The sequence below is a fragment of the Acanthochromis polyacanthus genome, chromosome 3 (assembly GCF_021347895.1).
Source record: "Acanthochromis polyacanthus isolate Apoly-LR-REF ecotype Palm Island chromosome 3, KAUST_Apoly_ChrSc, whole genome shotgun sequence".
Lineage (NCBI taxonomy): Eukaryota > Metazoa > Chordata > Actinopteri > Pomacentridae > Acanthochromis > Acanthochromis polyacanthus.
Genome location: NC_067115.1, coordinates 15,701,440 through 15,718,806, shown reverse-complemented (window position 1 = coordinate 15,718,806; position 17,367 = coordinate 15,701,440). Strand labels below are relative to the sequence as shown.

Below are 17,367 nucleotides of genomic sequence, written 5' to 3'. Positions count from 1 at the left end.
TCTTTTGTAAAACGCAGCATGTTCCTTTCCACCTTCGACTCCTCGTCCTTGTGACTGAAGGGAGCTGCTGTTGTGACTCAGCTGCTCTGCGGTTCCTTCCCTCGTGCACCACATATGAACATTCATGTCTGGTGCACACACACACACACACACACACACACACACACAAACAAGGAACAAAGCACAACCCTCCCATGAACGAGCATGAACATGCAATGGGCTTTAATGACATGCAAACAAGAACTGCAACAACTGAGCGTTCATTCGCACGCTGCGATGTTTGAATTCAAATTTTTTATTACTAAAAACTGTCCTTTAACAAATACCAGGAGACAAGCAACGAAAGGGCAGAGACACACTGTACATTCTGATTTGTGAGAATCAGGACTCAAGCTGTTCTCTCCAACAGATGTAACAAACAGGAATGAAATGAAGTTAACAGACGACTAACTGGAAAAACCTAGAAAAATTGTTTCTTGGAAGAAGAATGAAGGTGAGAGGTAGAGAAGGTTTAAATTCACAAAGAAACATCAGATCTGATTAGAACATCAGTGCATGGAGAATGGACAATATGAACATTTCACAAAATCAAAACAATATGCTGAAATAAAGAACAAAGGCAGAAAAATAAATGGAAAAAATATATATTTTTGTGATGCATAACCTGCAACGTTTTCTATTAAGTGTGGGCAGGAATGACAATTTGACAGCATTTGGTTGCTAACTATTGACCATTAAAAACTGTTAAAAAATGCTGGTGGGTTAAGATTAGTTGATTGATTGACTCATCTTTACCCTGCGATAACATCTTTCAGTTAATATTACTCCAACAGTTTACAAATGTCTAATGTATCACACGAGTCTGTTTCAATTTATTTACATATTCACTCTCTCATATATAGTCAAGAGTTGATTGTTCGGTTGATTTCAGTTTAGTTAGCTGGTGTTTTTGATCAACATTTCTGCAGCTTCATGTGGAGCTGGTTTCACAGAGATATTGTGGGCTCGTCTCTAGTATCAGGACAGTTTTAATTGAACTCTTAGATTGCTTTAATGCAAGTTTAAAAAGCTAGAAAAGCCAACTAAACTTCAGAATGAATTAGGAGCTATGCTTTCATGGTAACAGTCAGCGATGCCTGCTGATCAGTGTTACCAAATGACCAAAAAAAGAGGAAAACATGGCTCATAATCTGTGGCTTTGCTGTGACAGTAAAGAGTTTTTAGCAAATGTATAATAGTGATGACATCAGTCAGTCATTTTCATTTGTCCAAGGAAATACAAAGGGTTCAGATTTTGACTAATTATGCTAAAGACCTTATAAATAAGTCAGGTGATTGTGCTACATGACACCATGGCTGGCTGGATCTTTCCCAGTTTGGCCGCTACAAAGCAGACGATTAGCTTTTTGAGAGGAGATTCAAAACAAGTGTCATACAACCGCCATCTTTGTCGTTACATAATTCTCCCATAGATTTCTATCCAGGATTGTTTAACCCTCCTGTCATCCTGCGGGTCAAATTGACCTGTTTTAAAGTTTTAAAAATGTGGGGAAAAAAATATTTTTACAGTGAAAACATCCACATTTTCAAATTTTTTTTAGGAATTTTTTAAACATTTTTTTGGTGGAAAATAACAAATAAACAAAGTTTAAGAACATTCAGAAAAAGAAAAAAAAATCCAGTGAATTTTGCTGTCGAATTTGGGGATTTTTTTATTTTTAAAAATAAAACTTTTGAGGGAAACTCTTCAGGAATTTTCTTCCTGAAGATTTTGCAAATTTTTATAAATTTGGGGGAAATTTTTCCTGAATTTTTGGACTTTTTCCAGACAAGGAAACAACATTTTTTTGGTAAGGACAAGTGGCGAGTCTCTCCATTTCTCTGTGGTTTTGCATGGCTAAATTAAAATGGGTTGAATCTCAAATTAGCTCTCACATAGAAACTAGCTGTTGCTAGATATTCAGCAGTAATTGAATATCTAGCAATGAAAAAGCTAACATTTGCTTTGTAGTATATGGTCCATTCAGTAAAATCTGTACTAGGGTCAACATGTCGGACCAAAAACTTAACAAATGCTCTTGTTAAGTTTTGGGTGAGTCTTATAAATTTTAAACCATATTCACAAAAATATCACAAGGCATCTTGAATTACAGAATTTTGTATCTATCTAAATTTGACTCCATGAGTAAATAATGTCAGGTTAGCTTAATCTAATGACAACTACTGAGCCCTGCACATTAAAGGCATATTTTGGTGCTCAATGTGTCTTCTCTGTGGTGTCTTTATATGCTAGAGGACATATCATGAGTAAAGGAAGGCATCAACGTCACAGTTGAGCATTTTCAGTTTGACTTCCTGGGTTTCATATGCAAAAACCAAAGGAAGCAATCCTGTCAACTTGCAGAGTTGGTTGTGGTTTTCTGTATCATCATTACTGTTCAGATTCAGTTTCAGGTCCAAACATGTTTGATAATTTTTTTGGTCTAAGCTACAGGCCAAATTGTATCTTTGTGAAACCAGTCTCTAAAGTGGTGATGCATAGGCCACAGCAGATTATAAACAGATTGGTTCAAAAACAAAGCTGATGTCACATTTTCACATTAGGCTACAAAGAATCGATCACCTGACAATTTACAAGCTCAGAAGGCCCAACGACCTCTCAAACATCCTGGGAGAAATCATCAGTTTATTGCTTTGACCAACAATCATTTGCAAAAGGTCACAAACCCTGCACCAGATTTTTTATTTTGGATAAATAGGACAAATAATTTGGTTTAGCATCTCAACAATGCGCTCCTGCTTCTGGGAATGTATTTCATCTGCTCAACTTCTAAACTGCCGCTGTTCTATCAAACATGATCTCAGTGGAAAAACGCTTACTCACAAACAAGAACCCCTCAGATCACAGCCCCATAAAAAAAAAAAAAATTCACCCTCCCTCGACACAGAACAGCCACTGCCGCTTTAAAAATGTGCATAAACATCAGCATGAAGTCGCAGTTTAGACACAAACTATCTTGCACAGTTTAATGGATAAAAGTGCTTAATTGTTGTAATAAAAAAAAAATTTTAAAAAGGAATTTGCATGATTGTTCTGAATATCTGCATCTTGAAATGTCTCTTTAATGAGTCAGTCAGCCTGCTTTCTTCCTCCAACATTTGTGCTCTGTTTGGTCGAAAGTCCAGAAAATACAGTCTTGCTTCTGTGTCGCTTAAAGGGACCAAACCAGTTGTAGAGGACCAGGAGGAAGACAAACAGTGAATGTGTGTGTGTGAGTGTGTGTACTGTCTAACACAGGATGGAACGTTAAGTGTACTGTACTGTATATCATGCATGCATTTTTATATAACTTGAGCTATATGCAGATTCAAACATAACAGTCTGCGTGTGTTTTGTGTGCTGTTAGCAGTCGTCATCCTCAAAGTGTGTTTTCTGCAGAACCTTTACGTGGCGCTCGTAGATCTTGAGGGCGGGCCCGAGCCGGATCGACAGGCCGGTCAACACATCATTACGCTGCATCAGGAGGAGAGACTTTCCGTCGATTTCCTGAATAAAAAGAGCAAGACGATGCACGGAGCAACATGTAGGTTACAAGTGTCAAAGTTTAAGCTGAGCCTGTCTGTGGCACCCTCTAGTGGTTGTCAAAGCAGAATGCAGGCTCACCTGGGTCCTGAAGGCAGCAGCCTGCTCTGGGAAACCTGCTGCGGTGAAATAACTGACTACATCAGACACTGTCCAGTCCACCGGGCTCCCAATGGTACCCTCAGATTTAATAAGCCTAGAGAGATGTGAAAAAACAGCAATTTAACTATGAGACCAACACAAAAACCGCAGGAGATGCTGAAATAGTAAACTTTCACAGTGGGGACAGAGGAAACAGAATATACACTACCAGTCAAAAGTTTGGACACACCTTCTCATTTAATGGTTTTTCTTTATTTTCATGACTATTTACATTGTAGATTCTCACTGAAGGCATCAAAGCTATGAATGAACACATATGGAATAATGTAGTAAACAAAAACGTGTGATATAAGTCAAAATATGTTTTATATTCTTCAAAATAGCCACGCTTTGCTTTGATGACAGCTTTGCACACGCTTGGCAACCTCTGGATGAACTTCATGAGGTAGTCACCTGAAATGGTTTTCACTTCACAGGTGTGCCTTGTCAAGGTTAATTTGTGGAATTTCTTGCCTTCTTATTGGGGTTGGGACCATCAGTTGTGTTGTGCAGAAGTCAGGTTGGTACAGAGTTGACGGCCATATTTGAAAACGGTTAGAATCCATATTATAGCAAGAACCAATCAGTTAAGTAAAGAGAAATGACAGTCCATCATTACTTCAAGGACTGAAGGTCAGTCAGTCTGGAAAATTGCAAAAGCTTTGACCTCAAAACTCACAAGTTAACAGCATCTCAGATTAGAGCCCAGATAAATGCCACACAGTTCTAGTAGCAGACACATCTCTACATCAGCTGTTCAGAGGAGACTGTACCAATGCAGCTTTATGGTCAAATAGCTGCTAAGAAACCACTACTAAGGAAAAGCAACAAGCGGAAGAGATTTGTTTGGGTCAAGAAACACAAGGAATGGACATTAGACCAGTGGAAATCTGTGCTTTGGTCTGAGGAGCCCAAATTTCAGATCTTTGGTTCCACACGCTGTGTCTTTGAGCAACGCAGAAAAGGTGAAGGGATGGTCTCTACATGAATGGTTCCCACCATGAAGCATGGAGGAGGAGGTATGATGGTGTGGGGGTGCTTTGCTGGTGGCCCTGTTGGGATTTATTCAAAACTGAAGGCACACTGAACCAGCATGGCTACCACAGCATCCTGCAGCGACATGGCATCCCATCCCATTTGCGTTGAGTTGGACCATCGTTTATTTTTCAACAGGACAGTGACCCCAAACACACCTCCAGACTGTGTAAGGGAGATCTGACCAAGAAGGAGAGTGATGGAGTGCTGCCTCCAGAGTCACCTGATCTAAACCCAATCCAGATGGTTTGGGATGAGATGGACCACAGAGTGAAGGCAAAAGGACCAACAAGTGCTCAGCATCTCTGAGAACTCCTTGAAGACTGTTAGAAAACCATTTCAGATGACGACCTCATGAAACTCATCCAGAGAAAGCCAAGAGAGTGCAAAGCAGTAATCAAAGCAAAGGGTGGATATTTGGAAGAATCTAAAATATAAAACATGTTTTGACTTATATCACACGTTTTGTTCACTACATAATTCCATATGTGTTCATTCATAGTTTGATGACATCAGTGAGAATCTACAATCTAACTAGTCATAAAAATAAAGACAAAACATTAAATGACAAAGTGTGTCCAAACTTTTGACTGGTAGTATACATGTTTGTTGGTGTACAACTTTATTTTATGTGTACTTATTTCCTGTGTTTTGGTAATGAGCATAGGTCGATTGTTTCAATACAATCAGGAAGAAGGCTTATATTGGAATGCATGTATGCCCAGTGTAGCTGATGCTGATTAATTGGACATTCAGATGAAAATTAACCTCCCTGTGCAGTCAAAGTGTGTCTTCTTTCGTTTTGTCCTCAGCTCTGTATTTCAGGACATTGAAGTTATAATTAAATAGTAAGTACACTTGTATCGGCTGAACATAGCCCTCTAAAAAATGTAAAATACAGCAGGCCAACAGACCATAACCTTAGAAACAACTACAGTTGGCTGCACGTCATCTGCTCAGTGGAAAAGGTGATCAGCTGTAATCTCTCGACCCTCCAGGACCCTAAAGCATACTGGGAAGATCATGGTCAACTGCTCCCAGGCAGTGGACCTCCTTAACATGACCAGAGACCCTCAGTCACACTGCCATTCCCCCCTAGATACTGACTCTATGTGTTACATTAACACACCACTTTTCAGGAGGATTATTGTTCTCTTTCAGCACATTCCAAGTTGTTTACATTACATACTATGGAATCTTGCACATTTTCAGGTGACTAATATGCACATTCCTGCACACTGGACGTATTTCTATGACTTACAATCTCTTGATTACACTGTATGATAATTTGTTTTTAATACTTAATGTCTACTGACCTGAAACAATTTTACATTTAAATGCTACCGTTTACTGTTGTGCATGAAAACACCGAGTCAAATTCATTGACTCCTTCCTGAGATTTCCTAGGTGAAAACCTACTTGACAAAAAAACTGTTTCTGATTCTGAATACAGCCAAATAACAACCACAACCAAATGCTCACTACAGTACCCACCAAACCTTGCAGGACTGCAGTGAGTAGCTTTTGGTGCAAGGCTGGATGCAGTAATACTGCAGATGTGATAAAACAAGGAATTAGGTGCACAATATCTTTGTTTCTGATTGTAGGACTTGCAGGAAATTCATAATAATTGTTTGATATGTGGAAAAAAATGATTTACAACTAATTTGTGGCATTACTTCAGCCACATTCTACATGTTCCACAGCAAACTCACTGACTTGTGATCTATTATTTAGTTTGCACTGAAGTCAGACCCCTGTGTATTTACATGCATCACCATCACCAGCATCCCTATTGTACTCACCCTCCACTGCTAACACTAATCCCTCGCTCTTCAGACAGGCCGGAGTCTCTCGGGGAGGCAGTGGGTGTCAGCAGGCATGACGACACTCCGACCTCTGTCTTACACTCGAGGTCTAAGAAGGAAATATTAAGCAAAGTGTGATTCTCCAGGATCAGTTCCCACCTCTAAACAGCTACACGTACAATAGCATTTAACCAGCAAAGCAAAACTCACTGTTAAAGCCGGAGGAGGTGTGGTTTGTTCTGTCAGGCTGCGTCTGATTCTGTGTGTGGGGGAACAAAAAGAGAGACAGGGTCAAAAAAAATACAAACAGGCAGAGTCAAAGTCAGGGTGATACGACCTCCCCTTAATATAAAAGGCACGAGGAGCTGTCTGCGACAAGATGCATCATGACAAATCGGCAGCGGGACATTAACACCATCTGCTGTGGGAGAGTAAATGATGATGTGCAAGGTATCAAGTAGTGGAGTGGTGGGGGAGCGAAGTTTGACAAAGCTGATGAGTCATCCCAGAGGAGAGAAGTCTCTTTTAAACAGCCCCTAACTTCTGTAACTTGATGGGATTTTTTTTTTTTTACCTGCCCTTTAGGGGAAGATAGAACAGGACTCCTTCAGATAAATTACAGCCTACCACCACAGTGACAAGTAAAATTCGAGCCACTTGTCATTTTAAACAAGAAAAATGTGTAGGTGTCTTTGAAATCACTCCCTTGTTGACTTATTCATCACATCATACATAATTAACACGCACAAGCTGACAAAGGTGACTGAAGCCATGTCATCACAAGCTCTATATAGAACATCATGACCTTAATATATGTTTATATGGTATTATTAATACAGCATATAATAGAAGTAAGTATATCCTTGTGCAATTGCAGTTTATTCAAAACTGTATCATCTCTCAACAATTTCAAAGTTCGCAAACAGAGTATTTCCTCTTATAAACAATCAAAAAGAAATACAAAAGTTTATGTTGAAAATACAGGCTCCAAGGGAGAAACTGATTCCAACAAAAGAGAGAGTATGACACGTAAGTTAGAAAACCTGCGATCACTTAAAGTAAGCAGAGAACACCTTTGATTTCTGATCAGCCTAACAGCATGAACATGGTTAGAAAATGACCCGTGAACACCAGAATGTCCTCAGCTTTGGATCCTCAGCTGTGTCTGTGTGCATGTCTGCATCATGGCTCCACATGGAAAAGAATTGCCATAAGAACTGAAAACTTTGACTGCAGGACTACACAAAGACGGAGAAGGATGAGTCAAAACATAGTTGCAGCAGTAATCAGGAGGTACAGAATGAGCTATACTGACACTAATCAGAGCTGCAGTGACCGTCCTCCTAATATGACAACACAATTTGGACACTACTTGCACAATGTAGCTCTGAAAAACAGATACACAAGTGCTGAAGACCAGGCACAGTAGTCATCAGTGGAAATCCACGCTGCTGTGAGAGCTTAGACAGTGTTAAGGCAAGTTCGTACTGTCAACCTCTATGGATGGCACCCAAGAAAAACAACTGTGCTTGGTCTTCAGTACAAAACTTCAACATTAAACTTTACCAAAGGAGATGAAAAAGGAACTAGATGAGCCCTCAGTAGAGGGCAGAACCACGCCCTCTACTGGTGAAAACCCTGTCCTCCCTATAGACCCTTTAATGACCCACGTCACGAATGACGTCACAGCTTTAGCTGAAGGCAAAAGAGGAGCCGCGGCCGTGACCGAAAGGCGAAAGACTGAGGGACTAGGCTCTATCAACTTTTCTAAAATGTCGTCCTGTTGTGTTTTGGATGCCAGAATAGGAGGAATGACATTGGCGAACGCAAATTAAAGTTTTATAGGATTCCACCGAACACTCGTGCTCAGAGGGAACGAAGACAGTTGTGGTTAAATGCACTGAGGCGAAAAGACTGGACAGAGACGATCAGCTGCAGTCAATTCCAGCCATTTTCAGTACAAAAAAATCGCTAAAATCTATTTGTAAATAAAAAATATTCAATTCAATTCAGTTCAGCTTTATTCCAGACACTGGGTCCAAATACACACACCATAAGAACAAGGACACAATAAGACACAGAAAAAAATACAATCAAAAACAATAACCCGTTAAATATGACGAGAAATACAGGGAATATTGGACGCGCATCGCGAGGTGCATTTCCTTGAAAACGACCGATTCGTGGATTTTATACCGACTTCAAGACATGTTTTGGACAAAATAGTTTACTGGCTTGTGTCGTCTGGATGTCCAAGGTTGGATTATGGCCGTTTTTTGTGGAATATTTTCATCTGTGTGTAATAATGAACCCGGAAATGTGAGTCGCGCTGTGTGCGTTGAAGCCGTGTATAGAGAACGGATGGATGGATATTCGTTGTTTGTCGGACAAATGTGTTTTTCTCACCCGCTGTGGTAATCACATCTGAAAGTGGTTTATACCGGCGGATTCATGAGAATCTAAGCTTTCCATCGGCGTATAGTGTTTATATAATCGCGTTTGCAGCCTTCGGACATTCTTTAAATTCCTATGCAAATTAGTAGGTGTACCGCCGGCGGTACACTGAAGTTTAACGGGTTAAAAATGCTCGAGTTTGCAGCGCAAACTCCCAGCTCAAACTATATACTCCCAGTTCCGCTTGACTTCTCGCTCCGCTTTTGCCTCCAGCATAAGCCCCGCCCACAAAAAACGTCACAATGTTTGTAAACAAATAAAGGGTCTATACAAATGATGCAATATGTATCAATTTTGATCATCGTACGTATCGCCCTTCCTACTTGATCTGCTGACCTGTAACTCCACAACTGAGCAGGGGACCTTAGACTGATCTTCAGTGCCAAGTTTAATTATCCTGACTTCAGCACTTGCAGAGATATTGGAACGGACATAGCCACATACATACATACATACATACATACTTACCCAGCCAGATACCGCACCGAATGCAGTAACCCGGTTGACGTTTGTCAGGCGTGGTTAATAAGCCTGATAAAAACTGGGAGCACATTTTTCAGTCAGATGAGACCAAAATACATGTTTTTGACTCCCATATGTTTGCCATAATCATATCCAAGACCACCACAGTGAATGCGTAGTCCCAACAGTGAAACACAGGTCTGAGTCTGATGGTATAGGGCTGCATGAGTGCAAAGGATGTTGGGGAGATGACACTTACAGATGGCACCATGAATGCAACTTCATACGAATACACCAAAATACTGGCTAAATATGACTTTTAGTCTGCAGAAGCTTGAGATGAAGAGGAATATTCTAGCATCGCAACAATTTAAACGTGCTGCTAAAAATGAATGATATTTAATCGTGATTAATCAAAATTAATCCACAGCAACCCTGTGACTAATCTGATTAGACGTTTGGCAGCTCTAGTTAATATTAGTAACTGATCAACCCATAATTAGAGCCGGTATATGCAGATTTTAAAGGAAATTTTTAATTTTTGTGTCAAAATTTTGAAAAACTCAAACTGCGACACTAAACTAGATTGAAATTTTATTTAAAAACAATGCCAATAACCAGAAAAATGCTGAATATTATATCAGCACAGAAAAAAAGATGACATGCATGCAAACATAATACAAATTTTCTTCAATTTGGAGTTTCCATGTTTTTTTGCACTATGGAGTAAATGTTTAAATCAACATACATCTAATTATGTTGTAAACTAAATTTAAAAAGCTCCTCTGTTCATCTCAACACTGAAGACAGTTTTCACTGTGATTATCTCAATTGCAGTTCAAACATTTACAAACCATTCTGTGCTTATGAATTCAGTTTAAAGCTTACACATGAAGGAGGTTCAGAAGTGATATCAGTGTTTGCTCTCATGACAAAGGAAACAGTGAAGCTACACTGGATGTGGATGCAGCTCCTGCAAATGTTCTGCAAATAATGGCAGAAAATGCAATGATGAAGAAACTGTCTGTGTTCCTATTTAAGTCACTGATCAGGATTTCAAACTGTAATCACGAGCTCTGTTTTAATACAAACTTCTGTTCAGTTTTGAACAAAATGTATACTGATTATTTCTGTATATATGAAGAATTCATTTGCAAAAACAGGTAACTCCGTTTTCAGAAAACTCATTTTTTATTGTTTATTTGAGATAATGGTAATAATAACACTAATAATTCATTTGCAAAAACAGGTAACTCCGTTTTCAGAAAACTCATTTTTTATTGTTTATTTGAGATAATGGTAATAATAACACTAATAATTTATTTTTTCTCTATTTTGTCATGTATTTTACTACTGAGTCAAATCCACTCAACTTCAGTTTGATTGATATTATATCAAGTAAACAATAAAAAAAAGTTTTCTGAAAATTTTATCAAAACAGAGAACTAGGAGAATTGCCAATTCTACTGAATTGCCATCTCTACTGTGACATATATATATAAAATATCTGACACTTGTTCTTCACAGAAGTGTTTTACAGTGGCAGCCACTGGTAATTCTGCAGGTTATGGAACTTGCATGAAGTTGCATTGTTATTAGGGTTGTATGAGCAGCACTTCATGAATTTTGCCCTGTAAAGGCTTCAAAATAAAATATCCACATTGACCCAAAAGGAACACTGATGTTCCATAATGCATGGATGCATACAACCGTACTGAAATCGTCCAAAATTACCTGACTAATACTCAATATCAGAAAAATTAAGTATAGCACATACAGACTAATTCCAGAATATAAAGTATTTTAGATGAATTCATCACTGACCAGTTACAAAATCACACAAATGCTAACACGCTAATGCCTCAGGAATCCAATCTCACCGTGTGACCCTCGTTGCCTGCTGCTTGCTTCTTGGCTCAGGGGCCAATGGGAATTTAGAGAAGGACACCAGGACAAAGACACCTGAGTCCTGTCTTCCTCTCAGGGCTCTGCTAACAAATTTGATTCAGATTTTGTCCTTTCTGTATGCACCCATTATTAACCAATTCCTGCAATCATTATGGACCTGATTAAAGCCCCTTTCTGGTCATTAATTAAAGGCCTAAAAACTCACCTCTAGATCTCAAAATGACACATTTTTGCATAAAAATAGTCTCTTAATGCATTTAAATGCTCAGATATCACTTGACACTGCTGCCTCCTTCAGAAAGTGCAGCTCTGTAAAGTTCCTGCTTCTTTCTCCACCCACATTTCTGTTATTCACTGCAGTTCAAGCACACCAGCTCACCTACAACTCTGCAAAACTACTATCGGCAATATAAACAATGCACACCCTGTGTTTTTTTTTTTTTAATGTATAACCCTTTTCTGTACTGTTCCTGTATATCCATATTGTCTGCTTTGTTACCTCAGGATGTATGAGTAGATGCGAGTGATGAGTGTGAATGTATTCTGTAAATACGTTAACTAGCACACTAGGTGCAGACAAAGAGAACTAAGCATCCTTTGCCTTGGAATCCTTTGTATCCTATGTTACACAAAGTCAGATTGTAACACTGGAGTAATTCAGACATGCATGTTGGAAGCAGTGATGGATGGTGATACAGAAGACCCCACCTTGCTAGTTGTCAGGATTGGTTCCTTCTGTTTTCTATGTATGAAACCCTGGCTGTGTGTTTTTGACACCGTCACCGGCACACTGCAGCTTATAGGTAGAAATGTCGAGTCAAGCTGTATACTGCTTATTTCCCTCATGATATGCCATCTAGCATATAAAAAAACACCATGTGCACATGTTAACAAGGCAAAAAAATAGATTTCCACTGAAGAGGCTCTTTAACTTACCGCAGCTATATTGAGTTTATCTTTAGTCCATTCTACCTTTAACTTTTTTGAACTTTACTCATGTTTGAGTCTCATTTTTGTCATCATCTACGAATTAAGGGTATTTTAATTTTCACTTTTGTTTTTAATACTCATGGATAATATCCTATACTGACATGTTTGGCGGAAAAAAAACATCATCCAGCGGTAAAAACTAGCAGAACAGATGTTTGCACTCACATCTGCCTGCACATGGAGCTGATCGGGGGCAGCAGTTCTCTGCTCCATGCGTGCACCGTTACACTGCGAGGCTCCCTGAACAGGTGGAGGCGTTTTGGGGAGGAAATCAAGTCCGGACACTGCTGAGAAACCAAAGCAAGTTGAAAAGATTAGGAGGAGGTGGAATATAGCACTGTTTGAAATATTTAGATTACAATAAATTCGGAAAATCTTTCTTAAAATTCAAAACACTTGCCAAAGCTGAAAAAAAACTTAGAAAAGCAGAATTTAAACACAGGATTACATTAGAAAAGGCAAAATGCAATATCTGATATCAGTGAAAACTTAGAACAAGGAGGACTAACAATAATAATAATAATAATAATAATAATAATGATCTTAGCCTTGTGATGATGACAATAGTAGCATTTTTCATGAGCTTCTCTCCTGCTCATTTAATGCTGTGAAAAAGTGCACAAATCTTCTATTTTTGGACATTTTTCACAGGTAAATGTGTCAGATCATCAAACTAATTTCAATGTAAGACAAAGACAACCCAAGAAAATTTAAAATGCAGTTTTTAAACAATGAATTCATCTTTTGAAGGAAAAATGCTGTGAAAATATGAAAAAGGAACTACCCCCTTAGCTACCAATCAAATGACAAAATTCATCTGGCTGTTGGGTTCAGTTTCACCAGCCACACCCACATATGATTACTGCCAGATGAACATAATAAGTCATGCAGGCCTCCCTGGCCTCAGTTAAGGTCTGTCCGCAAGATTCCATGATAAAGAAGACGGTGGGAGAAAATGGCATCATGGAAGAGCTGCAAGGTTCAAACCAACACTGACAAAAAAAAAAAAGAACATAAAGGTTCATCCGGCATTTGCGAAAAAATACCTGAACGTGGCACAAGACTTTGGGGATCACATTGTGTGGACTGATAAGTCAAAGATGGAACTTTTTGGAAGATGCAGGTCCCGTTACATCTGTTGTAAAGCTAATACTGCATTTCACAAGAAAAACAAGATACCAGCAGCGAAACGTGGTGGTGGTAGTGTGGTGGTTTAGGGCTGCTTTGCTTCCACAGGCCCTGGACGACTTGTTAAAACTGATTCAATTCAATTTTATTTATATAGCACCAATTACAGTCAAATTGTCTCAAGAGGCTTTACAGAACCCATGTGCCTGAACCCCCAGAGCAAGCCCCAAGGCGACAGTGGCAAGGAAAACAACCATTTTAACAGGGAAAAAAAAAATCCTTGAGCTGAACCCGGCTCTGTATGTGGGGGGACCATTCTGCCTGCTGGCCGGGCGGGTTGAAAGGGACAGAAGTAGTAGAGAGGTAGAGTGGTGGAGAGGAAGAGGTGATGGAGCCATGAATTCTGCTCTCCATCAGAAAATCCTCCTGGAGAATATCCACCTATCAGTTCATGACCTGAAGCTTAAGTACAAACAGTTTCTGCAGCATGACACTGACCCAAAGCACACAAGAAAGTCCACCTCTAAGAGGCTCAAAAGGAGAACTAAATGAAGTTTTTGGAGTGGCTGAATCAAAGTCAGAACCTGAATCCAATTGAGATGCTGTGGCCACACCTTAAAAGGTCGGTTCATGCTCAAAAAACATCTGCTCTGACTGAATTAAAACTATTCTGCAGAGAAGAGTGGGCCAAAATTCTTCTGTCACAAGCTGTTGCAAATGTTTAGCTGTTGCTGCCAAAGGTGGCCCAACCAGTAATTCGGTTTAGGAGGGCAATTACTTTTTCACAGGGGTGGCAGAGGTTTTCAATAAATCATCATTCCAAACTGTATTTTGTGTTTTGTGGGTTATCGCTGTCTAATCTTAAATATTATATATTAGTTTGATGATCTGGAACATTTAATTGGGAGAAATATGCAAAAGTAGAAGACATCAGGACATGAAATGGTTTTCCACAGCACCCTACATCCGTGCACACACACCTTTGCCACTCTGCTGCAGCTGATGGAGGCTCCTCTCCTGCTTTGATGCTGCCTGGATCTCAGCATCTTCTGTGGTTTTCTCAATGAGCCCTGGTTCGGTTGTCATAGCTACCGGGGATAGTCCTCCCTCCTCATCAGAACTCCGGGGATCATCCTCCTCGTCCTCCATTTCCATCTCTTCCTCGTTCTCTCTCCGCTCCTCTTCTTCACCGGCTGCTTCCATCGGCTCATTCTCGAGAGACGGCGGCGACGGAGGCTGAAAAATGACACACAAAGTTGAGGAGATCAAGCACAAGTTCTCATTCGGGGGAGGGGACTGAGATTTGAGGTTTAAGCTGCACTTTGGGTTTGCCGAATGTCAGAATAGCCGCCTGTTGTAGCCTACTCAAGTTTGCGCCCACAGGGGAGGAGGAGGAGGAGAGTGAGCTGTCAGGAGCGATAGTCTACAAAGGATTTAATGAGGCACGAAACGGGAGTGACGCGAGGAGAGGAGATACAAAGTACGGCGATTTAGAAATGTAGTATACACAGACAAACATGATGCACGGCTGTGTTTTTTTTTTATTATTATTTCATTTCATTTTTTTCTTCTGGAGGGGGCTGAGTCCTCCTCCGGCCCTGCGCTCACAGGAGCGCGGCAGCGGCACGTCTCAAGTTTAGACAGACACCGCCTACAGCGCGCAGCAGGCCCAGACACTCCGGTTTGGCTAAAGTTCCTGAGAACCCAATCAGATGTTATTGACTCCAAAATAGTGGTGTGGCGACGGGATCGGTGGGTGCTCGTGCTCGCATTATGCAGAGACGCTCTTTATGGTGCGCGCCACCCGAGGAGCCGGGGGAAGCCGCTCCGTCTGCTCCTCCGTGTAACCCGCACCTTTTGTGCAGGAAGCCGAGCTGCACAACACATCTGCCACAGAGGACACACACAATACAGCCACATCAATTACTGTGAAACAACACGAAATGTCCGCGGAATGTGCGGGATTCCCCTCCCAAAAAACACTTTTGCACGTAAAACATCGAGCTTTAACAAGAGAGGAAAAATGATTTGGCGACGGATGCCGAGCGCGTCCCGGTGCTGTAGGTTTAAAACCGGGGATCGTTAATTTATCAGCAAGCTGCTCGCTGTGTCCTGCACAAGGCGGGACGTGTTGGAAATATTAAGTTAGCATTGCCCACCTTTATCACCGTGTGTTTGTCCTGCAGTGCGCTTCTCGCAAGTCTGTCAGCGGACGCATTCTTCGGCTCCTCCACCGCCATCCCCCGCAGAGGAAGAGTGATGTTCCCGCAGCGGGTCCTGCGCAGCCGGCCCCTCGCCACCTCTCTCTCCATGACCACTTTGACTTTGCCTCGGGTCAGCTTCTCCTCTGACAGCCGCTCCTGGCTGCTCAGATAACCCAGAATCTCCTTCAGCCCGAGCGGCTTCATGTGGCCTCTGGTCGCAGCGGCGGAGCTCCCTCGGAGGCTCCTCTCGGACAGGCTGCGAACAGAAGCCACCAATCTGTCGCCCAGGTCGGAGCTGGCGTGGTTCCCCGCGGTTTTGGCGCTGCCTCCCGCAAGCTTAAGTTTGGGTTTCAGCGGCACAGTCTGCTTCTGTCTCTGGTGCTGCTGGAGGCTGTTGACGCTCCCGGAGCAAGTTTTGCTCCGGCTGTCAGCTCCGGACACACCGGGCTCCTTCTCCGCGCCAACTGCATCAGCTCCGCTCCCCGCTGTCCTGCCGGCATCCCCACCGTCGTGTGCGCCTGTTCTGTGGCCCAAACAGGGCACCGGGCTTCCCCCCGCTAATCCCTCGTCTCTCGGTGCACTTGCTTTCTCCTCTTTACAGCCGCTCCCGACAGCGGAGCCCGTTGTTGCGCCACAACCGTTTCCGCTACTCGGGCTGGAGGCAGGCTTGAGCTTCTTGCCGGTGGGGCTGGCTGATGTTTGAGTGCGGGGATCTGGGCTGGGCTCCGAGTCCTCCTCTCCCTCCTCCTGGTCGGTGAAGCTGTGCGCACTGTCGCCGTTGTTGTTCCCAGGATCGTGTTTGGTTCGCTCCCTCGCTGCCTCCGCGCCGCCGCCGCCGCTGCTGCTGCTGCCAGCGGCCGTAAACTCACTCTTCTTTCGGCTTTTTCTCTGCACCTTCGCCGCGTTCCGGTACGATATGGACCCCTTGTAGCTAACTTTAAGCACGGTCTGCTCTTGAATCAGTTTTTCCAGTTCTGTCCTGGTTCGGTCCGGGTCTGACCCATGTCGTCTCCGGACCATTCGACAGATTCTCTCCAAATCCGGACGGGCTTTCCTCGAGCGGAGAGAGTCGATTGTTTCCAGGATCCACTCTCGGTACTTATTGGGTTCGGACATCTTTCTCCTGCTGATGGAGGTTTTGGCCCGAGTGCGTCTTTTTTCTGCCCCCCCTTGTTTGTTTCACAAGTGACGCTGTGTCAAAGCTGGGAAGCCAAAGTGCGATCCCCGGCTGGAGAATGAGGACGGAAGCCTGGCTGGTACGCTTGCGTTCGTTGGCCACATTGTGCGCTTAAGGTGGACCGAAGATGGCGCCTGGGTCTTCGCCACAAACGCAAATTGCATTTAAGGTGGAATTGACTCTTCTTTAGGAGCCTTCGGTGCTATGTTTCTTTGTTCGCGGTCTTAATCTGATCAGCCCATAGCTTGTTAACAACCGATCCGATCTGAGCACAAAGACGCAGCGGTGCGCGCTCCGAGTTGTTGGGAGATTTTTTTTGAAGCGTTATTCAGATTGCGCCAGGCGGTCAACAGATGGGTGGCTCCATTCCGCATCAGGCGGCAGAGATTGATGCCTGACCCTCAAAGAGAAAGAAAAAAAACACGGACAACATGTATTAAACCGCACAATATTCACTTTTCCATAAACCGAACAGCA

General features: G+C 42.0%; 1 protein-coding gene across 2 annotated transcripts; it reads right to left on the bottom strand.

Annotated features, from left to right (window-relative positions):
- Positions 1 to 275: 275 nt before the first annotated feature.
- samd1b (sterile alpha motif domain containing 1b) lies at positions 276 to 17,278 on the bottom strand. 2 transcript variants are annotated; one of them, XM_022217123.2, is made up of 7 exons: positions 15,669 to 17,278; positions 14,490 to 14,745; positions 12,547 to 12,668; positions 6,778 to 6,826; positions 6,565 to 6,676; positions 3,665 to 3,779; positions 276 to 3,547 (listed from the first exon to the last, which is right to left on the bottom strand). In XM_022217123.2, exons 1-7 carry the CDS (start codon positions 16,827 to 16,829, stop codon positions 3,404 to 3,406), a joined length of 1,959 nt encoding a protein of 652 aa, XP_022072815.2. In that variant the 5' UTR covers positions 16,830 to 17,278; the 3' UTR covers positions 276 to 3,403. The 2 variants fall into 2 exon arrangements, with proteins under 2 accessions (XP_022072815.2, XP_022072816.2); XM_022217124.2 differs by having other exon boundaries at positions 12,547 to 12,665; positions 15,669 to 17,277.
- Between the last annotated feature and the right edge of the window lie 89 nt (positions 17,279 to 17,367).